The sequence below is a fragment of the Mesocricetus auratus genome, unplaced genomic scaffold (assembly GCF_017639785.1).
Source record: "Mesocricetus auratus isolate SY011 unplaced genomic scaffold, BCM_Maur_2.0 Super-Scaffold_100009, whole genome shotgun sequence".
Taxonomy (NCBI): domain Eukaryota; kingdom Metazoa; phylum Chordata; class Mammalia; order Rodentia; family Cricetidae; genus Mesocricetus; species Mesocricetus auratus.
The window spans coordinates 39,235,090-39,261,536 of NW_024429193.1; the positions used below are offsets into that span (position 1 = coordinate 39,235,090).

A 26,447-nucleotide genomic window follows, 5' to 3' on the forward strand; every position below is an offset into this window, starting at 1 on the left:
CAATCATCTGAATAGTTATGATGTTACTATCTATCATCTAGATAGTTATCATTTTCCACACTTTTGCGCTGCAACAAGCTTTCTCAGAATGTCCACACCCCACGTGCCCAAATCATGACATGGAGAACTTATTATTAATTATGAATGTTCAGCTTCATGTTTGTTCCACTAGCTTTTACGACTCGATTAACCTGTGTCTCTTCATCTACATTTTGCCTTGAGGCCTTTTACCTTTCTTTCATTCTGTATGTCTTAACATTTCCTGCTTCTTCCATGTCTGGATGGCTGGTAGCTGGATGGCTGGCTGGCCCAGGGCATCTCCCTCTCTTTCTCTCATTCTTTCTTCTTTCTTTAGCCTAGATTGCTCCTCTTATTTTTCTCTCTACCTGCCAGCCCCACCTATCTCTCTACTGCCTAGCTATTGACCATTCATCTTTTTACCAGGCCAATCAGGTGCCTTAGGCAGGCAAAATGAAGCAAAAGCAACAAATCTTTACACAGTTAAAGTAATATTCTACAACACTGTGCTTCATTTTTAATAGTTGCTACTGCTCTCTTGGAATTGTCTTTTCTTCCACAATGCCTAGTCTGTCTTTAAACCAATTCAGTTCTAGAAATACAGTTGGATCCTCTACTGTCTTCCATGCTTCCAAATAGCTTTTGTACAAACAAACTAAAGATATACCAACTACTTTAATGTGGTTCTGTGTCCATCCTGACATTTCTATCCATTTTTTATTCTTTTGATCCTACAGTACCATTAATCTGTAACTTTCTCTCTGTTGGAAAGTCCTACATCCACCCTTGAAGATACCCCCTAACAAACTGTTTCTGTTCAATCACTCATTGTGTGACACAAGAACCCATTGTTATGGTTTGAAAGAGAAAAGTCCTCTATTACTCTCCAGCATCTGAGTACTGTTTGGAGGGGTGTGTGTGTGGCTGGTGTACCTTTGTTGAAGGAATTAAGTAACTGGAGGTAGGCTTTTGAGATTAAAAAAACCCTATCACTTCCAGTTTGTTCTCTCTGCTTTGTGTTTATGGTTCAAGATGTGAGCTCTCAGAATCCGGTTCCTTCTGCCATGCCTCCCCACTGTGACTGACTCCTGCCCTCTCTAGGACTATGATATTAAAAATAAAACCCTTTTGCGTAAGTTATTTTGGCCATGATGTTTTACCACAGTAACAGAAAAACAACTAATATAGCCCTCCAGAGGTAGCCATCTGACCCTGAATATCAGCTAAGATCAAGAGCATCTGAGGCAATGCACGGGTTCCTCCATGTGATGTTCAGCTTGTCTCTTCACATTGGAAGCAAGGGTAAACTTGTGGCAGCCGTCATCTGATTTCCATTTCTCAAGGATTACTTTCTTTTACTACTTCATAAGCAGTGCCTCTGGAATAACTGGTATTTCTGTGTAGACTCAAGTACAAACACAAGCATGAAAGGGCACATTTGTTAGGTCTGTGTTGCTGTAATCAGGCAAATTCCCTCAAAAGGTATACAACTTTATTTTGAAAGACAACTGGGAACATCCCATCAGGAAAGAATTTGTTTTTTCTTTTATACCTAAAACCTTGGGCCACACTGTACCAGTATCACAGGGTGTTTTAGTTAGGGTTTGTATTGTTAAAGTGAAATATCATCACAAAAAGAAAGCTGGTGAGTCAGTCAGGAGGCCTGGGCAACCTATGGGGCCCTGGGCAATAAATCAGTGTTTATCCCTGGAATACAAACAAACATCGTGTGTCCATAACACACAGAGGGATGTTCTGTCAGCCTGGACTCTTAGGGGAGTTCCTGGACCCTGTCCTGAGTGAAATGACAGACTCTAATTTCCCCTATGTGGAAGGAAATGGTGATAGGGTGGGAGGCTGGGGGAGATGGTAGGGGAGTGCAGGAGGAGGGGAGGGAGAGGGAACTGGGATTGACATGTGAACCAAGCTATTTAAATTAAAATAATAGAAAAAGAAAGTTGGGGGAGGGCTAATTCAGCTTACACTTACAAATTGCTGTTCATCATTGAAGTAAGTGAGGACAGGAAATCAAACAGAGCAGGATCTTGGAGGCAGGAGCTGATGCAGAGGCCATGGAGGGGGTACTGCTTACTGGCTTGTTCCTCATGACTTGCTCAACCTGCTTTCTATTGGAACAACAGTCCATGGATGGCACCACCCACCATGGGCTGAACCCTGTCCGATTGATCACTTATAGCTGGATGTTCCTTCCTCTCTGATGACTCTAGCTGTGTCAAGTTGACACACAAAAACCAACCAGTATGTGTGTTTACATGAATGCTGTGACCAGTGACCGGTATTTGCTTTGTTTTTTCTTCAGGCAGTATAGAGCTTGAATGTCTAAAGTCAATCACATAGCACCAACTTATCATTTGACATTGAGACTTGATGGAAACTCACTGACCTACAATGCCTCATAGCTGCTGCACTACACCTCAGGAGAAGTGTGTGTCCCAATTAACTCCAGTAAAGAGAACTCAGGGACTCTGGCTGGGTTCCTTTAGACTTTGACCTGTGTTCCTTCCCTTTGAAGATTTTAATCTATCTTTTTGTCAGAATTCATTTTGAAATGCCAATAAAGTACTCTTAAACAGATTCCCTCCCCATATGCTTTCAAAATATTTGTTTGTGTACATATGTACCAAAGCTCAGGGATGTAGGACAGAGGAGAATTTATGGGAGTTGGTTGTCTCCTTCCACCATGTAGATCTCATTAATGGAACTCAGGTCATCAGGTTTGATAGCAGGCTCCTAGACCCTCTTGACTATCCCACTGCTCACATCAACCCAATCCACTTTAATTAGGAATCTTATGTGAAAGAACTAAAGACATATTTAATTTTAGAATCACAGGCTTTCAAACAGGAAAGGTTAACATATAGCAGACTCTCTTGAGAGAAACATCAAAATTTAGCATTTCAAATCTCTCGGTAGATTTGCTAATTATCTATCCTGGACAGCAGCAGTTTCTTTTCAAAACATGGCTATAGCAGAGTTTTACAATATCCAACCTTAATGACCACAGTCTTTTCCTGTGGGAAACCACTACTACTTTTCAAAGGGCCACGCTCTCAGTCAAAGTCTGTAAGCATGTCCTGTTGCTCCAGTAAGCCATTTGACTAGTTGCAGTGTTAAGATAAATTTGGAAGCAGGGATATTTTTTGAAGGAGTAATATCAAGGAAGGAAGGGCTCACTTTTTCCTTCTTCATGCTCCTTTTGGAGCTCTGGCTTCCAGCTTGAACAGAAAGGTGAATTCGGAGTTAAGAGCATGGAAAAGGAAATCAGAGGTGTCATGTGCTCTCACAGTGCATCACTGTATCCTTTTCAATGAAAAATAAATAAATTACTGTCTTATTTAAGTCATCTTCATTCATTTTTCTCCATTCTCACTCTGCCCAAGGGGACTATGATGGCCAGCTAGGTACAGGGAGTACCGATAGTATAACCCACAGGTAAAATGTCCAAAACCAATTTTTATGTAAACGTAAAAATAAAAGCATTTGGCTCCAGTACTTAAAAGATAAATGAGAAACCGCATCAGCATAAGTTAGTAGCTTTCTTGAAATCCATCAAGATGTCAAAAATCCTAAACCAAAAATTACTCATTTCAAAGAATGATCAATGGAAATTTTGTTGTACCGGCCAAGGAAAAATAAAAAAATAACACATGATTCATTTTAATCTCCATTGATTGACTATTAATAGTTTTCTCCATTTGAAGTGACATTAAATTTTTACAGCATAGAACAATGGTGTGCATAAAAATGTATCCAAATATATCCTTTTATGTACTGTGTTTTTGAGAGCCCTCCTTGATCTGCACAATAGCTCCTTCTACACAATTCAGTCTCCTACCCATTCTTTGTAAACTATCCCTACAGACTGTGATAACGAACACACCCTGTGTCCCTTCCCCAAAATTTACCATACAGAACACTCTGTCTCTATCAATAGGCTCCGATTGAATTTCAGCAGCTCTCTTACATCTAGTAAAGAATTTAACAAGAAGACAATTCAACTCTTTCATCTAAAAAATGTATGTGACCTATTTGGAAAACTAAATGAACCCCTCTTTAAATAATGGTTTTTCAGTCTACTGTTTTAATATTTCAAAGATTTATTCATATTTATATTTGTGTGTGTGTGTGTGTGTGTGTGTGTGTGTGTGTGTGTGTGTGTATACAGATACCTGAAGAGTCCAGAAGAGAGGGCATCGGAACAAACAGAGCTGAATTTGTAGGCTGCTATGAGGGCATTCTAGTTCTCTGGGAGAATAGCAATGCTCTTGACCATTGAGCAATCTCTCTATCCCCCACTGCAGTGCTTTTAATAGGTAGTGCTGAAGAAGTTTTTCTAGGAGATGGCTAAGTTAACTTTCCCTATAATCTGATGGCATCGGTATTAGTATTGCAGTTTACACATGAGGCAATCAACTTTAGGAGGCCTTGACATAGTTAATTTGTATGTTTGGTCCCAGATTTTAATTTTATACTATTAATTATTAATCTTAATTCTTCCACAATGAACAATAATGTTAGGGTTGCTTTTTTTCTAGTTTTTTAGATAGAATTTCATTCTTGTGGTCCAGGTTGCTCCAATCTTGACTTGAACTCATGCCCTGCTTCTGCTTCTCAAGTTCTAGGGGTATAGGCATATCCCATTATATCCAGCTTACATTTTTAGTATACACTTGACTGACTGATTGACTGTACCTGTATAAGTTTGTGCATGCAACAGAACTCACAGAGGTTAGAGGACAACTTGTGGCAATCAGTTTCTCCTTCCACCATGTGAGTCGCAAGCATCTAACTCAGGTCACCAGGCTTGGAGACAGATGCTTTACCTGATGAGACATTTCACCAGCCATGATTCCCTGTAGTCACTGTAAATAATGACATCAGTTTTGCATTGTGAGGGAATTGGATGAATGTGACCTAAAATATTCCAAACTTTAGGAAAGTTTCTCGTCTGTAGATTATGTTGTTGGACAGCTCTATCCAACAACCCTATACTAGATAATTATGCTTGGGTTGAAATACAGAAGAAGAAAAATCAAGAAATATTGCCAAGGGAGGTCTTCTAACATTTGATAACAGTTCAGGTTGTGAAAAGACAGAAAAGTAAGGGTACCTCCCCTGTCAACAGTTTGTGATTATAGAGAATGTCAATCTCAGATAGTAAAAGGTAGGACACAGAAACGGCTAAGGAGTGTGATCAGAGAGTGCTACCTGGCACATCTCTAGACTTCTGGTGTCATCTTTCACACAACACAGAGGCTGAACATAAACTGAAAGTGAACTACTACTGTTTGTTTACATGCTTTTGAAGTAAGTCCAGGCATCGTATACAAAAAGTTGTTATCTTCCATAATCACATTGCTATTACAATTGAAATTGTAATAGAGACTTCATGCCTAACACTTATCAACTTACAAATAATTGTACATACATTAAACTCTCTAATTTTTATATTTTAATTGAGCGTGCATTTAATGTTTGCTATTTACATGTCTGACTTCCCCTCTACACTTTGAGCTCACATAATATGCCTGGCACAATTCATCTCATTATCTATAGTAACATGTATACTACATTATTTAAGTGATGTTTAAAGAATCTTATAACTTAAAGTGTGGGACATAGGAATCTCTGTTACAAACAAGCCTAGTGATGCCAAAAGTCAACCCAAAGTAGAGGCATGATCATGTCTAGGGCCTTTGACTTGGTCATATCACTACTTTCATATAAAAGCAATAGTGTAAAGAAGATCTCAGAGAGGTTGACTTATCTGCTGTTTTATATCACCTATCAGCCTACTCCATTAGGAAGCTATATATCAATGCAGTAAAAGAGCAAGAACCAACCCAGCTTCTTGATAAGCTCAAATAGGAGATGGAGGCAGATAAGAGATGGGGATTGAGTTGAAGACAATTAAAATCACTAAATAAATGTATTAAGTTGTCAGGCCATAAAAAATTAAATAATAATTAGAAAACCATATAAATATTAAAGGCCAGTAAAAGGCATAAGAGGCTATCATCAGTGTTTCAAATGCATTGGATAAAAGTATCTTTTTCTGTCTGAAGGAAACATTGCATACATGGTCCTCATATGTTCATAGCACCATTATTTGTAATAGCCAGAACCTGGAAGCAACCTAGATGCCCCTCAACTGAAGAGAGGATAGAGAAAAAGTGGTACATTTACACAATGGAGTATTACTCAGCAGAAAAAAAATCAATGGAATCTTGAAATTCGCATGGTAAATGGACGGCACTAGAAGAAACCATCCTGAGTGAGTTAACCCAGTCACAAAAAGACAAACATGGTATGTACTCGCTCATGTATGGATTTTAGACATGGATCAGGATAGTGCCAGTCTGCACTTCCACTGACAGAGACACTGGGAAACAGGAAAGAACCTAAGAAAGATATGCATGGTACCCCAGAGAAGAGGAATGAGGCAAGATCTTCTGAACATGTTGGGAACACGGCAAGGGGGGGCGTGGGAGCTGGGAAGAAGAGAGGGGGAGAAGAGGAAGAGAGAGTAGGTCATGGGGGAACAGGAAGGTTGAATGGGGGGTAGAACAGGGGGAAGAGGGAATCATAGGTTAGAAGACAGATCTGGCACCAGTGTGACCTCTAGTGATCTAAAGGGATGACACCAACTGGCAAGTTAAGCAGTAGTGGAGAGACCACCTTGAATGCCCATTCCTGATAATGAACTTGATGTCTATAGCCATCCAAGAACCTTCATCCAGTGACTGATGGAAGCAGAGGCAAACACCCACAGTTAAACACTGAACTGAACCCATGGAACCCAGTGACAGAGAGAGAGGAGTGATGAGCAAATTGGCAAAGAATAGGCTGGCAAAACCAGCAGAGATAGCTGATCTGAACAGGGGAGAGAGCTCTCGGACTCCAGACCGACAGCTGGGAGGCCAGCATGGGACTGATCCAGACGTGCTGAATGTGAGAGTCAGTGAGGAGGCTTGGGCAACCTATGGGGCCCTGAGCAGTGGATCAGTGTTTATCCCTGGCATACAAACAGACTTCGTGTGTCCATAACACAAAGAGGGATGCTCTCTCAGCCTGGACTCTTAGGGGAGTGTCTGGACCCTGCCCTGAATGAAAGGACAGACTGGAGATATCTCCTATGTGTTAGGAAGTGGGAGGCTGGTGGGCAATGGTAGGGGAGTGCGGGAGGAGGAGAGGAAGAGGGAACTGGGATTGACATGTGAAGCAAGCTATTTAAAATTAAAATAATAATAAAAATCTATATATTAAAATTTATTTATTCAGTTTCATATATTGTGTGTACCTGAGTGTGTGTATGCATAGTATGTCCATGTTGTACCAGCAGTAGCCAGAAGCTGGTATCAAATTACCTGGAACAGGAGTTAAAGGCATTGTGAAATGCCATGTGTGTGGTGAGAACTGAACTCAAGTCTTCCACCAGAGCAGTAAATGTTTGTAAGCACTTATCCATCTCCCCAGATACAAAGACAGTTTTTAAGCTTTGAAAGATTGCCTCTACCATTGAAATACTCATCGCCTCAAAACTGAGTAAATTATCCTCACTAACTCAACATAAAACTTTGTACACCTTAGCTGTTCTTCATGGAGTCATCCAGAGTAGACATGTAAACTGAATTATGCTGTGTAATGAGAATTTCCATCCTATTAACAGTGGGCTTTGCAGACAGTCTTTTAGAGTTATAATTCTTTTTTATTGAAACTAGGTGTTTTTCCCTCCCTCTACTCCTTCCAGTCCCCCCCACCTCCCTTCCCATCTGAATCCATCCTCTTTCTTTTTCTCATTAGATAACAAATAGGCATCTAAGGGATAACAATAAAAAATATAGTAAGATAAACAAAAACAAACAGAAATAGAATGATATAAGCAAACAGAAGAAAAAGGCCCCCAGAAAAGGCATAAGAAACAGATAGAGATCCAAAAACACACTCCACCCCATCCTCAGGAATTCTATAAAAAGACAACCAGATGTCATAATATATATACAAAGGAGCCATGGGGTAAAATAAAATAAAAATAAGGAAGGAAGGAGGGAGGAAAGGAAGGAAGGAAGGAAGGAAGGAAGGAAGGAGGGAAGGAAGGAAGGAAGGAAGGAAGGAAGGAAGGAAGGAAGGAAGGAAGGAAGGAAGGAAGGAAGGAAAGTGTTGCCCTAACATGACGTTATAAGACAGGGAACCTTCCACGATACCACTGATTCTTTTTCTGTTGGCCATCTACTGCTGGTCATGAAACCTACTTTTAAGAATAGTTTGTTTCCCCTGTGAGAAGACCTAACCGCAGCAGAACTGACACACCTGTGAACTCACAGAGACTGAGGCAGCATGCACAGGCCTGCACAGATCTGCACCAGATGGCGGTCTTAGGACACACCTTCTGATCCTAACCAAGAAGCTACCTGCAACTGATACCCACTTGCATATTTTTCTTAAATGGGCATACAACTAGTAAACAAGCACTCATATTTCTTCACTTCAATCATATAACTAAAATTTCTATGTGCTTTTTAAAAAGGTATTTCCCCAAAATGAGCAGGCCCATATTTTTCTATAAGCTCCCCTAGTACTGAGGTTTACTGAAAGGTTTAAACATTTTTTTGCAAAGGATGATAGATATTAATTTTCAATTAAGGTTATTCTACTGGCATAGATGAGAATTTGAATTAATGGAGGACTCTGTGATGGAAATTAACTAATTTGTCAATTAACAATATAATGGGATAGATTTCAAGCATCATTCATGCTAGTTATATTTGTGATAACACTAGGAGGCAAAGGCTTATATAGCTGATGCATTTCTTGTAAACTTTACTGTTATGGCAGGGATAAGAATTTAAAATAATGTACATTTTAGAGGGTTTATTTTCAATGTCATGTGTGTGTGTGTTTGTTTGTGTTTGTGTGTGTGTGATGTGGTGTATGTGTGTGTGTTTGTGTGTGGTATGTACATGTGGATGTCTATGTGTATATGTTTGTGGTGTGTGTGTGTTTGTGTGTGCGATGGAATAGAGGGGCAGAAGAGTTCAGAACTGGCTGCCAGATTCTTGAACTAGAACTTGAGTTACAGATAGTGTGTGAGCCACCCAACATTGATGCTGGGAACCAAATTTGGGTCTTCTGCAAGAGCATCAAGTCCTCTTAACTACACTAAGCCATTTCACAAATACAGCATATGACATTATTTTGGCCTTAACATGTTCTGCAGTGGACATATGTGTAGTGAAAAGAAAACATTTTAATTAAAATTAACTATAATCCCAGAAATGTAGGCTATGTATCCACATAAAAATACTTGATAATTTTACACACACACATACATACACAGAGAGAGAGAGAGCTTACATGTATATATATATATATATGAATATTTCTCACAATTATTTATCAGTCCTGCCTACCAATCCCAAACCAGAGCATCTGTCATAACCAGAACTTTGAAATGACAAGACTGATTAGACTAGCAAAGCAACACTTAACACAGAGGAGGCTGGGGAAATATCCTTGACATTTATGTTAATTATATATTAACATTGCAAAATGTATCAATATTGCCTATTTAAAGTTATTCCTTGTAAAGTTTTACCTGGTACTAACTTTAATTCACCTATATGTATTTTACTTATATCACCATAATTTGGTCAGTTCTTTTAAAGTTTAAACTATCCTAAAGGAACCCAGAATTTAAATATCATTTTAAAATCTTAAATTAAAGTTCAAGGAGCCAAAAAGAAAACACTTCAGTTTTGCAAGATTTCTGGGCAAATGGCCAAATACAAAATTAAAAATGTACAAAACTCTGACAGTTAAATAGAAATTTGAATCTTCCCAGAAGATGATTTAAAAAGGGACAAGCTAAACAAATGTGTTGTTTCCAGGAAGGAAACTGGGAGAATGTGGGCAGGGGTGAGAAACGCTGTAGTGGGCTCTGGGGAGAAGATAAGCTACCCTCTCTGTCCACATCCACATCCTCATCACTATGTAGTGTCAAATAAGGATGTTCAGACCACACGCTGACAAGCGGGCAGTACCCACTTCCTAGTCACTGCTTACCAGCAGGTCATAGTAAATTCAGGAAAGGCACCATCGGCTTTCTTTAAGAGCACTTGTTGCTTATTTTTAATGCTTTTCATGTTCAAATATTATAATGATGATCAGTTAGTAGATATTATTGACACACTGAGATTATTCAGAAATTATTTCTGAAGGAGGTTATCGGGTAACAAGGTAATGACATTTCATCTATAATGCCTCAAAGGTAATGGGAGGATGGAGTACCAGAAGCACTGTTGAGCTAAAGACCCAAAAAGAGATAGAGGAGAGCTCTCTGCCCTGCCTCTACTTAACAAAAGCCAGGACATTGATTTAAAAGGACTATACGTATTCAGCCTTCATTTCTACCAGAGAAAGGAGGAGAGTAGCCAACCAGTGAAGCAGTAGACTCCACATCAGTCCTGGTGAAGGTACCAGAGGATTACACTTACCAGTTTACTATGCAAATTAGCCTTTAATTTTCTTTTGATTTTGGTTTTGTTGCTTTTGCTTGTTTGCTTGCTTGCTTTCCACAGCAACCACAGACACTTGTTCCTTTTCCTTTTTCTTTCTATCACTTTTGGAAAATTTTATTGTTCTTCATTGAAGATGCTCCATAAACCCAAAAGAAACTGCTCGTTTCCTGGGTGTCTTCTGTAAGTTTCTGAGATATGCATGCTAATAAACTTGTTTGTTTTTCTCTTGTAAATCTGCCTCTCATAACAGGGATCCATTCCAACTGAATATCCTTCAGGTGTTATTATTGCTCTACAACATCGGGAACTCCTGATCAATCCAAAGTGACGCCCATAAGCAGAGTCACATCATGAGACTTTGCATCCATGGCATGATTTAATTTCCCCCAGAAAATGTGTTCCAAGGGATCAAACATAATTCACATTTACTTTTAAGTCACAAATTTTTATGGGTTTTTATAGTGTTTTAGAATCAACTACCTAAAATAATGGGAGTTGTTTCATTTTGAATAACTGAGACCTGGACAAATGGTTCTGTTTGGAAAACCACAGAGTGAATTATAATTATGCAATATGTTCCTCATGATAGCATAATTAATTCAAAATTGTACAGGACTAAAGAGGCAAAGGGGGTAAAGGTTAGGCTAATATAAATTAGCCTCAGATTATACCCTTGTAATTACATTTTTTGAGTCTTCAAATATGAACAGGTTGTCTTGACAGTAATATCATTATAGATATAAGTAGATGTAGAAGAGAAAAGTCCCTCTTTCCAAAGCCTATTGTTAATCAAACAAAACTGACACATGACTACATATATGTACACTTTTAAAAGAGAAGGACGGGAAAGAAATATAAAATTCAAAACCACATTTAGGCCAGTAATACATTTGGCTTCTTTTCTTTTTTTCCCCCCTCTCTCCAACAAATGAAGATTCTGACCTGTCAGACATCAATGGAGCCTGGCAAAGGGAAGAACTGGTCATCTGGTACCATGTTGAGACTTGATGGATGATGTCTCCCCAGCTCCCCCCAAGGCAACCATCTGGCTTGGGTTACAAGTCTCTCTTTCACACCTAGCTTCATTTACACATGTGAAGGATTCCTTGGGGATAATATGAACTCTCTTATTGAAAGATTCTGTGAATACCTTCAGTCAGAGACAAAGGAGGTAATTTTTAGAGGAATCCCTGCTTACATACTTCTCTGATTCCTAATTTTCATATCATGTATTTTAATGTGTGAATAAACAGCCAGGTCAAATTGAGCCTATTCAGAACTGCTGGCTTCCAGCTCACCGTGGACTTAATCAGACCGTACCCTCTTTCTGTGTCCTTGGTTTCACCATTTCTGAAACACGCACAATCTCTTAGGAAGGGGCACAGGGTTCTGAAGCAGGGCACTAGAAAAGCTAAGCATACTCAAGTGAGTGTGTAACCACTGTCATCCCTGTAAACTTGGCTCTGCAGCTGCTGTGCCTGCATTTGTTCTACACCTGAGCACCTCCTCCAGGACCACCTTTCTCCATCTCTGCTTGGAAAAGGAAGAACAACACATTCCCAGTACTCTAAACTACTGGGTATGCAAGCAAAGGTAGAGAGTGACTGTAACAAAGCTTGCATGAATTTCATTATCTCTGACCTCTAAGGCAAGTATAGATATGCCCAGCTTCCTATATGGGTGCTGGGAATTCAAGCTCAGGTCTTCATGCTAATACAGCATGTTCTTACCAACTTAGTAACTTACCCCTACTCTGTGATACCTTTTCATTATAATTAAAACACACAATGATAAGACATTGCTTACAGTAAATATTAATAAACAATAAATATTATAATTGATCAGCTACACGGGCTAATTGCTATGTATTAACTTTTCTGGGGTTACTTTTGGTGAATTCTGTCCAGAACAGCATTAATTTTGTTGTGACTTTTGTGATTCATTCGGGCCTGTTTTACTTAAAAATCTATGTTTTCACCTTAGTTATTTGTATTTCATATTTCCATTTCCCCCTTGTTCTATTATTTTGTGGGAAAGGTGCAGGACGTAGATGCAGGTGCACACAAGCAGACAGATGCAGGTGTCTGTGTTCATGCCTGTACTTGTGGCACTGGTGAAAAAAAGCGTTGGTTTTCTTTAAGGGTTTGGTCTCCTGGTGAGTAGGCCATGTGCCTTCAGGGGATGGCCCCACATGCAGAGGCAGCACAAACTGGAATTGATGGGTTTAAAAAAATGAAGTCACAAAGTTTGGTGGGTACAGAAGAAGGTGTGAGTATACAAGGAGTTGTGAGGGAGCATGCATATGATCTAAATACATTATGTCTGAAATTCTCAAACAACTAATAAAGTGGTTGTTTTAAAGAAGAACCTCTCCAAATAATCTGTTTAAAATAAAGGTGCAATTATTGAGAGTGCAAAAATAAAACGTGTTCTGCAAATAGTGAAAGTTTGACTTCTTCTTTTCCTATTTGTATCCCCTTTATCTCCTTTTGTTGTCTTATTGCTGTAGCTAGAACTTCAAGTACAATATTGAATCCCCCAAATGTGAGTGTCAGTGAGAAGGCCTGGGCAACCTATGGGGCCCTGAGCTGTGGATCAGTGTCTATCCCTGGTATACAAACTGTCTTCATGTGCCTATAGCACAAAGAGAGATGCTCTCTCAGCCTGGACTCTTAGGGGAGTGCCTTGACCCTACCAAGAGTAAAATGACAGACTCTAGATATCCCCTATGTGGAAGGATTTGGCAATAGGGTGGGAGGGAGGGGGGAAGGGGGGTGCGGGAAGAGGGGAGGGAAAGGGAACTGGGATTGACATGTAAAACAAGCTATTTAAAATTAAAATAAAAAATGATAAAAAAAAATAAAAAATAAAAAAAATAAATAAATAAAACGTGTTCAAAAGCCCTGCTCTTCAAACAAATACAAATTAAACCAAGGAGATAATTTTTCACTGAATTGTTTATTTAAAAAAACAGAATAAAGGAAAGGATAGCATTTTATATACATTTACACAAGGCAGGCTACTATATACTGGGACTGAGAATCTTGACAACTTGAAAAACTAATTCAATTTCTCACATTAATTGCACCCACCATTGATAATTTCTCAATTAGGAGCCTATTCTAATTATGTGATCTTAAGCAAATGTAAAGAACACTTTAGTTTCTTGTTGTTTAGATGAGGTGGATGAGATGGCAAACATAGTTTTCATGAGCTGGTAAGAGTTTTCCCATGCAAACATTTTCAACTCACTCAAGTCAGAGGCATAAGCTTAGAATTGGAGTAAACGTAGCTTAAAATGTAGCATGAACTCAGGGTTATTCAGGATAATTAACCCAAGAAGTATGATATACCTTATTATGAGGGGAGAAGTGTGCTAATTCAGGTGCATTTATACTCAAAGATAATTTTCGTTATTTATGAAGCCTAAACATAATCAAACTTTTGTACACATGTCCTTTGAGCATACATGCATATACATAATACATGGTCACATGATCAACACACTTCTGCTTCCAATATAAGGCTGGACTATATGACAAACTTCTGACAGTCGGCTTTGCCACAGTGGTCCCACTGGGAGGAACAAAAAGACTGAGACAATAGGAATATTCCCATTCTGGGTCACAAGATGAGCAGAGGCTGTTACCTGTTACATTTATTCATTTAAGGTGTTGACCTGCGATTTAGGGATTCTGCCTATTCAAAACAACTACCTGTAGCTCAGTCATATTCTACCTGTTCCTTCCTGATCTCATACAAAGGTCAGACTCCATTCCACTATGAAGCACTAAGTACAAAGTACATGGCCTCTGGAGCAAGCTGCATCTGGGTGCCTTCTGCTCAGGAACTTAGAATCAGTTTTTTAATCCCTGGGGATTTATGGAAGAAGAGGAACAGGTTTTTTTGTTTGTTTTAATTAGAGAGGACTTCATTTTTTTTTAATCCAGAATTTCTCAATGAACAGAAGATCCCCAACGTTTTGAAGCTACTGTGAGTGAAAGAGTCAGAGGTGGGTACTGAACTCTCTCTCTTGAGGCACTCGCTCCAGCTGTGCACTCCTTCCCTCTGATAATTACCAAGCTAATTGAGAGATTACTAAAATGTCTCTGATCCTAATTTCAAGTTAAAATTAGCATTATTTGGAAGCTGTAGAGATAGCTTAGTGAACCAGCATAGGGATTTAAGTTCAATTTTCGGGACCCACATATATAAGCTGGGAATGGTACAGGATGCTTCTAATTCCAGGGTTGAAGAGGTGAACATAGGAGGATCCTTAGGACTTCATGGACAGACATCCTATACTAATCAGTGAGGTGCAGGCCAGTAAAGGAACTTGTCTCAAAAACAATAATAGAAACAACAAAAACAGCAGCTGGTGGCTGAGGAACAACAGTTGAGGATGGCATGTGTACACAGGTGTACCTGCGCATAAACAAATATACACACAAAAGGTATCATCCATAATCCACAAAATGTGTATTATTATCATAAGAACTCCAGTCACATATGTAGGACTGGACTTTCCCTGTGTTCTCAGACAGGACATATTCATTGGTGCAATAGTGGTACAACCATCATAAGAGTATCCAACCACTTTCTGATTGGATATACATTGTACTCCAAAAGATAAAACTCATACCTGGCACCATTACCAGACCAAGAATCTATGGGTATACAAGTCATAAGTCAGAGGAGAGAATATACAACTATTATTCTGATAAATTGACATAGCATTAAACTAAGTCCTAATGACTTACCATTAAACCCATAGATTATTGGAGCTCTCAGTATTAAGTAAAAAACCTTTTGTGTGTCATAGTTGATTAACACAGTGACCAACAACTAACCAAGGTCCAGAATATACAAGATTGCGGTGACATATTGTTCATGATCTAATAAAGTCACTGGAGACCAAAATGCAAAACTGGCCACATCCATAAAGCTAATCAGTTGTGATACACACCTTTAATCCCAGGACTCAGGAGACCAAGGCAGATGGATCTCTGTTAGTTCAAGACCACACTGAGCTGCACAAAATTGATCCAGTCTAAAAGAGAAACCGCTCACACAAAGGTGATCCCAGCACTTGGAATCCCATGATCTTAATCCCAGCACTAGGGAGATGGAGATAGGAATGATATGGCTGGGAGGAGAGAAGCATATAAGGAGAGAGGAGATAGGAATGCAGAAAATTGCAGTCTGAGATTTGGTGGAGAGTGTTGCACTCTAAGGATTTGTGCAGACAGGATCACCCATTTTGGTCTGAGGTAGAGGTAAGAGCTAGTTGCTGACTGCTTTGCTTTTCTGATCTTCAGCTTAAATCCCAATATATGTCTCTGGGTTTTATTACTCATGTTACACAAGACTACAGAATTCTCAGTCTGATGGTGAACAAATATAAGCCTGACCTCCTTCCAAGGCTCAGCAGACATTGAAAGAGGGGATGGAAAAAAGTGTAGGAACCAGAGGTGATGTACAATTACAAGGAATCTGTCTTCTGGACACAACAAGGGACTTGTACATATGAACTCACAGAACAGGCAATGGAATAGTCAGGACACCACCATTTTCTTCTGTATGACAACATAGCAGCCACACTTTCAAACAATTTCCCTTTTTTGCTTGTGTGTGTGTGTGTGTGTGTGTGTGTGTGTGTGTGTGTAAATGCAAGTGGATTCTTTCCACTATATGCATGTAGGGTTCAGAGAACAACTTTCAGGAGGTTTTTCTCCTCTTCTATTGAGGGTGACCTGGGATTGAACTCAGGTTCTTAAGGTTGGCAGCAGACTCCTGTACCCACTGAGTCATCTCACTGGTCCCTGAAAAGAGTGACTAACGGCAGATTAAACCATTTCAGGTCCCTTCTTGTTTTAAAAGTCTCAATATACTAGTATAAACAATTTTTAATACACTCAAAGAATTTCACCATGATTCAGACACCCAAATGAGTCAACCTGGGCATGTAGAACTAAAGTCAAATCCATGGGTGATTTTTCCCAGAGAAGTGAAAGGGGTGATGGGTGCAAGTTTATAGTAAAATGAGTGGTAGGAAAACAGAACAAAACAAACAAACAGGAAAAAATGGAATGTAGAAGTGCACTCAGGCTTCATCTGTGGCCACCATCTGTATAAATCAGGCCTGGAGCTGACATGTAATTTTCTGTGTGTCCCCAGAGAAGTGGCCCTAAGGGCTTAATTATTGATGAAGAGATATTTCTTCAAAGTGGCCCAGTCAAGACTGCCTCAAGGGGACATTCATAAGCACTCATAATATCAATTTCCAAGCACCTGGGAGATAGGGACTCACAGAGCCTCCTTAATTATTATGATACAGGCAGAAGGAAGGAAGAATGCATTACACAACCCAGATGAAATTCTCCAAGAAAATTATCAGGATGTTTACAAAAAGTAGGATGCCTGAGTCACTGGTCACAAAGAATACTCAAACAATTTCTTGGAACAAAAGAGTTTGGTCTCCACTAGAAGAAACCATCCTGAGTGAGGTAACCCAGTCACAAAAAGAGAAACATGGCATGTACTCTCTCATATATGGATTTTAGACATAGATCTGGGGAGTGCCAGCCTACAATCCTATTGCCAGAGAGTCTGGGAAACAGAAACTTCATTTACTGGCTGGTTAAGTACTGAGCTGAACTCAAGAAAGCCAGTATCAGAGAGGGAGGACTGATGATCAAAGGGATTAAGACTGGGCTGGTTGAACCCCCAGAAACAGCTGACCAGACAAAGGTTAACTCTTGAATCCCAGGCATCAGCCTGGGAATCCAGCATGGGACTGATCAAGACCCCCTGAATCCGGGTGTCAGTGAGGAGGCCTAGGTAATCTATTGAGCCTTGGACAGCAGATCAGTACCCATCCCAAGTATACCCACGGTCTCTGGACTCCCATAGAACAATGTGAGGTGCACTCTCACCCTGAACTCTTGGGGAAGGGTCTAGGCCCTGCCCTATATGAAATGACAGACTATGGACACCCCCATGGAGGGCCTCACCCTCCCTGGGGGAATGAGGGGATAACGGGGGGGGGGAGATGGGGGGGAGGGCACGGGAGGAGGGGAGGGAAAGGGAGAGGGACCTCGTACTGACTTGTGAAGCAACCTTGTTTCTTATCTAAATTTAAAATGGAAAATAAAAAAAATTAATAAATAAAAAAAAAGTTTGGTCTCTAACTTACTCCATCCCTGGAGTTAAAAGAACTATCCAAAGCAAGTGTGGTGTGCTCACAGATACTTGAAAATCCTGGAAAAACTGCTTTAAAGTTCATGTGCTTGCTTATAAGAAAAATTCCTGTAGTTAGTACAAAGATTATCTTGTTATGTTTCAGTTGTGTGGGTTTCCTTTAGCAAAAGAATAATATCAAATTGCTTCAAACTGTTAAAAAAAACATGCATCCTGAAGTAATATTTATCTATTCATTAGCTTTGATCAAGTATCAAAAGTGATGAAGAATCTATCCATATGTAAGTCATGGTTTGGAACAAATAAAAGGAATAAGAAGGGAAAGCCCTAAATTTTAATCTCATGCCACCGTTTAGGTATTGTTATTCTGCATAGATGAGGTCTCTGCCATCTAATTCCTTTGTATTCCCCTAGGCCTACACTAGAGGGTTGGCAATAAAACAGGATTAGAAACATACATTAAGTAGCAATGAAGACAAACAAGAGTCTTTAATTTTACCTGAATTTCATTAACTCCCCCCATCCCATCAAAAACTCATATTTAGCAACTTTCATAACACATATCTGCAGCATTCATGGGACTGCAATGAGCTTTGCTGGTAAGTCTTTGAATTTCATTACGCTTCCTGTCCCTCACAAAATCTAGATTCTATTTTCACATATCTGTTTAAAAGGAAGACAAGCCTCTAACATGTCTAGGAAATCCTTAAACTCAAGAAAATTCTATGCACATGACTGTAAAAAATGGTTCATGTTGTCAGTACGCATGGCCATTTTGGTTTTATTATTTATTTGCTCATGCAAGCACACGTGTAAGTGTGGGTGTGGATGTGTGTGTGTGTGTAAGTAGACATGCATGCACCACAGTATACTTGTGGTGGCCAGAGGAAAATTTGCAGGAATCAGTTCTCTCTTCCCACTGTGTTGGTTCCGGTCCTGAACTCAGTCAGGCAAGGGCCCTTACTTGTTCAGCCGTCTCACCAGCCCCTGAGCTACCATTTCAAATGCATTCATTTCATTTAAAGGTATTTTATGCATTAATCTTCACATCCCTTATTTGGGAAATAAATAAGATCAATTTCAATTGATTGATAAAGAAACAATAGGGCATAAAAATAAAAGACACAGCCAAGAGGTGATGGTATTGTAAGGCTTTAATCCTAGCACACAGAAGGCAGAGGTAGATCTCCAAGGTCCAGGACAGCAAGGACTACATAGAAAAAATACCTGTCTCAGAAAATCAAACAAACAAATAAATGACACTGTTTAATTATTTATTTTGCTTCATTACAAAAATTTTGGAAACAACTAAAAACACATGCCAAAATTAACCAGACCCAAAGATTATGCAACTTGATGAACTTACACATATAGTTAGAATTTTACATGTAATTGTATGAGTTTAAATACATAAGGCTAATTATTTGTCTACTTCTAAGTCTGTAATAGATATTTTTGTTGTTACTTAGGTGGTGGTTAAGTGTCTAAATTAAAAGTTACTTATTGTTTTAGCAGGCATTTAATAGCTATGAACACAGTAGTCTATGGAAGAATAGCAAAAGCAATGGAATTACATGAAGCCAATCAAAGTTATCTCAGTAACACAACTGATTCCAGGATAACACTGAGCACCCACATGACTGATGTGTGAGACCATTCAAAGTTATCTCAGTAACACAACTGATTCCAGGATAACACTGAGCACCCACATGACTGATGTGTGAGGTCATAAACCACCTTCTGCCTCAATAAAGAAGCTTAAAAACTAACAACATTCAGAAAGTAAACATGTCATAGTTGAAGACAAGACTCTTGATGATAAAGTTATAAGCAGCAAATGTCTGATTTCACATTTTAATTAGTGTAGGATGGAAATGAAATAAGTTTTCTGTACGTGTGTGTGTGTGTGTGTGTGCACATATCTGTTTAACGGTATGATGCTAGAGGTCAGCCTTGAGTGCTCTTCTTCAAGGCAGACTTCTAGCCTGTCTTTTGAAACAGAATCTCTCACTGCTACCCAGTGAGCCTGGAGAAGAAGTCTCCGATTCCCTAGTGCAGGATTTTTTAAACTACATTCTGGAGATCAAACCTGGATAAATACTGGTTACTCCACAAGCTCTATGATGTCCAGTGGACGAAAACAAGGAGAGACGAGAGGAATATTACACAATTGGTAAAAAATATGAATCAAATAAATAGATTGCTCTCAACTTCTGTAGATTTGAACACTAATTTTTCTCCTTTGGCTCTTCTTCCCTCCTGAGGGGCAGAAGCAATTATAATACAAGATGTCCTAAAGTAAATGTTGCTATTTCTGCCCATTTTGAACCTATGTCTTCCTTGTTTTGAAGCAAGTCCTTCCTTATATTTCCATTTTCCAAAGTCCTCATTTGAAAACATTATTTTCTTAACTAACAAAAAAGACTCTTCATTGTCTTCACAGCTCAGCACAAGGCACAGAAGCAATAACTCAAAAGCCATTTTTAATTGCACTCTATTTACACAAATGCACTCTGTTTTGTGCACAGCACATTATAGCACTCTTCTTTTGTTCAGGGTAAATCTGAACATTCAGTGGTTAAATCAAGGGAAGGGCTTCAGCTGTGGCAGTGGAGGCAGAAGCAGAGTAAGCAGTGACTTAGTTTGGCTGTAAATACCAAAATGACTAGTGTAAACTATGTGCTTTCATTGTCCCTTCTCAGTTATCTTTGAAGGGGGTGGGGGAGCAGGATATTGAACAAAAGTGAGTTCTGAGCGATCGTTCTTCCTTGCTTTTAGATGTGCCTATATTGACAACATATTGGCTGCCTATTCAGTCTGAATGAAGAAATACTGTGAAATTACTGCTGAGGTCAGGGAAAGTGACCAGTGGCCAATATTCACCTACTTTGAAACTCTCCCAGGAAAGCCTGAATTCAAAAGTCATGATTTTCAAGATTTAGACTGTATTCAAAGAGTAAAGCAAAATGGTATTTTAAACTATGAAGCTTCTATTAATGCATTTTAAGTACTATCTGTTGGAATTGAATTTTCTGATAATGACAGCCTCTGCTTCATTTATTTGTTAGTGTTGGACCTTTTTCCTGATAGGAAACTGTGTACCTGTAGCAGGTGCAACCACACCATCATTATTTTCCATACTGCTTTCAGCATTGAGAGCTAGGTAACATGGACAAGGTCACCTAGCCAAAGAGGAACAAAGTTAGGCCCCATATCCAGTAGTTAGCCTCAGAAGTCAGGCTCTGAGTCATAGCCATGCCTTAGCAAATGATTACTTGGCATCTTGTGGCATTTCTGCAATTTCAACACAGCAGTGTTTGGTCCTATAAGCTAGGTCTCAGCATCAGATAGCACACTCCTTCTATGTCTACTTTCCAGTCCAGGGAATATTCCTGGTGCAGTTCAGTGAACTGACTCTCTACTGTAACCACACGTGACATAGGACTGAGGCTAAAAACTTACAAAGAAACACACAAAACAACTTTGAAGACTTCAGTAACTTGACAAAATATGTCTTGCCTGATTTTGAAACCATATTCTACATGTAGCTCAGAGGAAAAACTAAATGACTAGTGCAGTGGGTGGTCACCATTACCTTCTCTGTATCAAGCGCCTTATCAGTGTGTTCTTATCCCTATCTATTTCACCCCATTCTCAGTTGCCTGCTACTCCATGTACTTGAGACAAAGACAATGATCACCATCAGATCAATCTCCCCACGATGGTTTTCAATGAATGTGTTTAGGAAAGCTTTTGAATTTGACAGAAAACTAAGCCTTCATAATTTATTCTGATTCTTCAACACAAAGAAAACTTCAGTGGGTTAATAGGATTAGCGGAGACATCTCTGTGTGATTGTGTTCCTCCCGGCTTAATGTACTTTTCCTCACTGTGTTATATTTTAATGATTAATTTCATGCTCTTTCATGGTATTTTTAGCTCATGAATCATAGGTGGTACTGTGAGGGAAAAGTAAAATATCATGGGTGATAAAAGATTCTACTGGTTAGAGTGTGACAAAGGCTGCAGAAGGGTGAATGCCACTATGCCAGGTCATAAGGTACATCAGGCTGACTGGCCCCACAGAGTAACACTACACTCAGCTGAATGGCATGGGAAGGCTCGGAGTGATCAGTGTTCTTGGATACAATTTGTACAATGAAGTTGGACCAAATGTCTCACCAGCATCACTTTCTCCACAAGAATGTCATTAAAAACTGTTTTCCAAGAAAGGTGCATGAAAAGCATAAAGAAGGAAATCAGCTAACCCTGAAACACCATTCTGAAATTAAACAGCCAAAAGCCAAAAGTCATCCAGTCTCTCACACTGATTCCTGAAAGCATCACAGCCTGGATGCTGCCAGAGGACTGCTAACTGATTTAGTTTAACAACAAAGATGTCTAGAACGTTAAAGTTAGTATACAGAGGATCATGACTTCAGTCAGACATGGTATCCTGTGCCCTGGACACCCGTGAATAGTTAGTTCCTTAAATCAATCACATTGCTCAATATCCAAAAGTGGAACTATGAAGAAAAGTTCTAAGTAAACTATGTTGAGAAGTCGCCATGTTACTCTTTTGCTCTTGTCACCAAAATGATTGTTTCAAAGGCAAATATGAAGTCTGTTAAAACACTACCAGCTTCCCTTTAGAAGCATGTACAGGTTCTTTAACAGTGACAGAGGCAAAGTAGACAGAACCAATTATCCTGCAAACAGGTGGTTTTAAACTTGATTCAAAAGAACGAAACAAAGAGAGAAAGAATATTATTTCTAAACAAACACCCAGAGGGTGGGGGCAAAGGCTACAGGGGCTCAGCGGGCTCAGAAGGAAGGGGACAGGGAGGAGGGGAAATGCAAATAATCGAAGGGAGTTTAGTTTTGTTTATATCTTGAAGAAAAACTCTAAACCAAGCAGAACAGAAACCCGAGAAACACAGGCTTTGTTTCAGTTAAATTCGCGGTTATAGCTCAATCTTTCTCCCATCACACATACACTAAAGTACCTAGAATAACTCAAAAGAAAGGTTTTGCCATTTCAGGTTGGAACTTATTCGCAGAATGACGAGATTTTTGCAGAACCAGAGTGCAAAAGAGAACCAAACACTGTGGAGAGAACAGGGCAGTTTGTGTATCTCTTTCCAGGGAGGTGGCACTTTCCAATGTCCTCTGTACTTCCTTCCATTCTTCCAAATGTGAAATTAAGTCGTAAACAATACCTTGGCCAGAACAGCTAGAGACAGCGGCCTGGATCTTGGATTTCTACACTCCACTTTTGCAGACAGCAGAGCTCAGTTACTGTAGGTGGGGGACACTGGGTGGGTGTTCCCCAATGCCACGGAGGGGACGGAGCAACAGATAGAGGGTCGCATGGGTAGGAAGGGGCACTTCGGTTCCCTGGAGTCCACGCCTCTGAACTCGGATCACTGTGACTTAAGGCAGAGAGAGGCGGCTACCTTTAAGACTCCTAGGAAGTGACCAGGTTCTGGTCCCAGGGTGCCGTGACCCTCCTGGTCCACTAGTCTCCCCTAGGGAAACTTTGAGAATCACCTGCTCCGCCTAGGAGCGCCCCCAGGCCTCCCGTCCCTCCTTGTCCTCCACCCCAGGGCCGCGGTCAGTACCTCGATGTCCGGCGTGTCCCTGCTCAGCACACCCGCCATGGCAACGCTCCGCGGCTACAGACTCACGCACGAAGACTCTCTGTTAGCGGCTGCAACCTCCAGTCCTGCACGGAAGTCTGAGCTTGCCCCAGAGCTGGTGCACTGACTGCTGGAGCCAAGGCAGGAGAGCGGGGGCGGGGCGATACAGAAGGACACGCCTCCAGGGCGGGGAAACACTCTAGGCCCGCCTCACAGCTTGTCCCACGGGTACCCGGCTCCCTAGCTCTGCTGGAGGGAACTTTGGGCTGTGCTGGCCTTTGCTCCTTAACCAGACAGGCCAAGCTTAGTAGGCGGGTTCATGTGTCAGAGAGCCCCAGAAGTACAAGGGAACAATTGCTTCTTTGCTGTTCTTCCACGCCCTGAGCCCCCTATGTCCAAAGCACAGTCCAAAGAGCAACTAGGTCTTCCAGAATTCTCCAGGGACCAGGAAGTATCCATGTTCCTCTGACCACCAGCAAATAAGCCAGCAGGATTTTGAAACTACTTTGGAGTATTACAAGTCTGAGGGAGCCTAGGGTATAAGAAGACAGACAGACATCAGAATCCACAGTTCAAACCCCCAGAGCAGCCTGCCTGTAGTTCCATGGTTCCCAACCTTCTTAATGCTGCGACCCTTTGACAGTTTCTCATGTAGTTCATTGTTACTGCGTAACTGTGATTTTGCTACCCTTATGAATCTTAATGTAAATATCTGTGTTTTCCAGTGGTCTCAGGCAATCCCTATGAAACAATCGTTCCACACCCAAGGAGTTGAGAACCACATACTGAGAACCTTTGTTGTCACGAAAAGGGTTTGTATTGAAAAGGTGGGGGAGTCCTGGAGTGACTAGAGAGGGCTTACAACACAAACCCCCAGGTTACCATTAAGAACTTAAAATTTGTTGGGGTTGGATAATATTCCCCCTAAATTCAAATATTAACACTAAAAAAAGAAGAAACTAGAGAGGTAAGCAGAAACTGCAGAATCACCCTCCCTTGACTTCCTTATTCTTGTTCACGCCTTTATTCCCGCCCCGTTTCTAAGGAGTTTTCATTCCAACCAGATCTTGAGTTACTTGGACGCTTGTGTACCAATTTATTCTGTTAACTCTCCTAACTCTAGATTGAGCTTTAAAGTATGAATTAACCCCCTTGTTCGTCACACACAAGATAGGAGCTTTTTTTGGTGGCCTGTTGCAACCCAGATACAATTTAAAAAAAATTCTTACCCATCTCTGTGGAGCATCGCCTCCTCTTCCGTCTCACTGGGGTCACTCTCCCTGACTTGTGTCTCACCCACTAAGTGTTGTTCTGACTCTGCATCTCTTCTCTGATTTTGCTCACTTTCCTCCACAAGAAACGGTTTCCTTATCTACAAATCCCTTCCTCTGAGTTATTCCCACCACCTATAGAAATTAGACCCCTCCCATCTCTGTCATTCTAGTTTACAACAGCCTTTTTTTTTATTCTAATAGCCATGTCGTTTTGTTTGCCTGCCTAATCGCATGTGACTTGCTCGATATGTGTCTTCTGTTTAAAGTACAGGTTTCAGGTAAACAGGACCGGAGTCTGATTTGGTTGTCCACTGGAACATTTTGTTCCTTGCCTGGGCCTGAAACAATACATGATGTCCTGACTGAAAGAATAGTAGATCCCAAACTAAGCAATTCTTTGGGAAAACTTTCTTTTCACTTCATTGTGGAAAATGAATCACAATATCCGTTAACTGATTTCTGGTTAAAATAGCTCAAATTAACTACTTCCCTATTTAAGGAGAATATCCTAGGGCCATATGTTCCTGCAGCTCTCAGCACCCAATCTTTACCTCCAAAATACCAGCATGCCCCTGAAGTCATTAATGACCTTGTGGAGATACAGAGTCATCATATGTAAACATTACTACTTGCAAAGATGCTCACATGTTCATATGTTGACAATAATGTACACATATAAATACATATGTCCTTAGGCCAATAATTACATTTATGTGTACACATGAGATGTACAATTACATATTATTTATTCTCCAATTTAATTACTAAGGTTTAATGCTCAATTTGCTAAACCATTGCAATGTAAATATTATCAGATAGCAATCAATATTTTTGTCTGGCTTTAACACACATTGTACAAAGTATTGGATTCTATTATGACATTTTCATAAATGTATATTAGACACTTTTATCTTATCTATTCCTTCACCACTCTCTCTTAGCAAATTCCCTCCTCCCTCTGGTCCTCCTCTTTCAAATAGTTCCCCTTCGGAGCGTCTAGGCCCTGCTCTGGATGAAATGACAGACTATGGAAACCCCCATGGAGGGCCTCACCCTCCCTGGGGAAATGAGGGGATATTGGGGGGGTTGGTGGGAGGGCACGGAGGAGGGTAGGGAAACAGAGAGGGACCTGGAATTGACATGTGAAGCAACCTTGTTTCTAATTTAAATTTAAAAATAAAAAAGGAAAAACAAAAAAACAAAACAAAAAAAATACAAATAGTTCCCCTTCTATACTGATGCTTTAACTTTTAACATTTTGATTTTTTTGCATTTGGATACCAGCATACAAGTTATTCATAAAAATTAGACACTGTACACACATATCACATATTATCTTTCTGTAATTATTTCTCTAACCTTCCATCAAAGGAAACTTCTAAAGTATGCCTTTTGGAGGAGCAAATTTAAGAGCTTTAAGAGTGACCCTTAACAAGCAAATATAGATGTCAAAAACAACTTCAGCATGACCCAACTCCACCAAGCAGATGCATTTTGTTCTGAAATGTTTAATTAAGACATCTACTCACATTGTTCACAGGCCACACATATTGTCTGTGGTCACTGATTGAATCGAATAATATTTTAAATCCATTGAAGCTCAACATTAAACACAATTATAGCTGTAAAAAATTCAAGCTGTAGGAAGATCCTGCAAATTCATTGACACCACACTTTTTAAATTTGTAAATTATGATAGCATTTGTCAAGCTGCCCCTCCATCTGGAAGCAGAGTCAAATATCAGGTATTGTATATTAATTTTTTGTAGGCTTTGGTG

General features: G+C 39.9%; 1 protein-coding gene across 1 annotated transcript in view; it reads right to left on the reverse strand.

Moving 5' to 3' along the window:
- Positions 1–23,546, reverse strand: part of Dpyd (dihydropyrimidine dehydrogenase) — an 819,213-nt gene extending 795,667 nt beyond the window's left edge. Inside the window, exon 1 of the mRNA XM_040751969.1 lies at positions 23,378–23,546. Within this exon, the coding sequence (XP_040607903.1) occupies positions 23,378–23,416 (39 nt within the window). The 5' untranslated portion in view covers positions 23,417–23,546. The remainder of the gene's footprint in view (positions 1–23,377) is intronic.
- Positions 23,547–26,447: the final 2,901 nt, after the last annotated feature.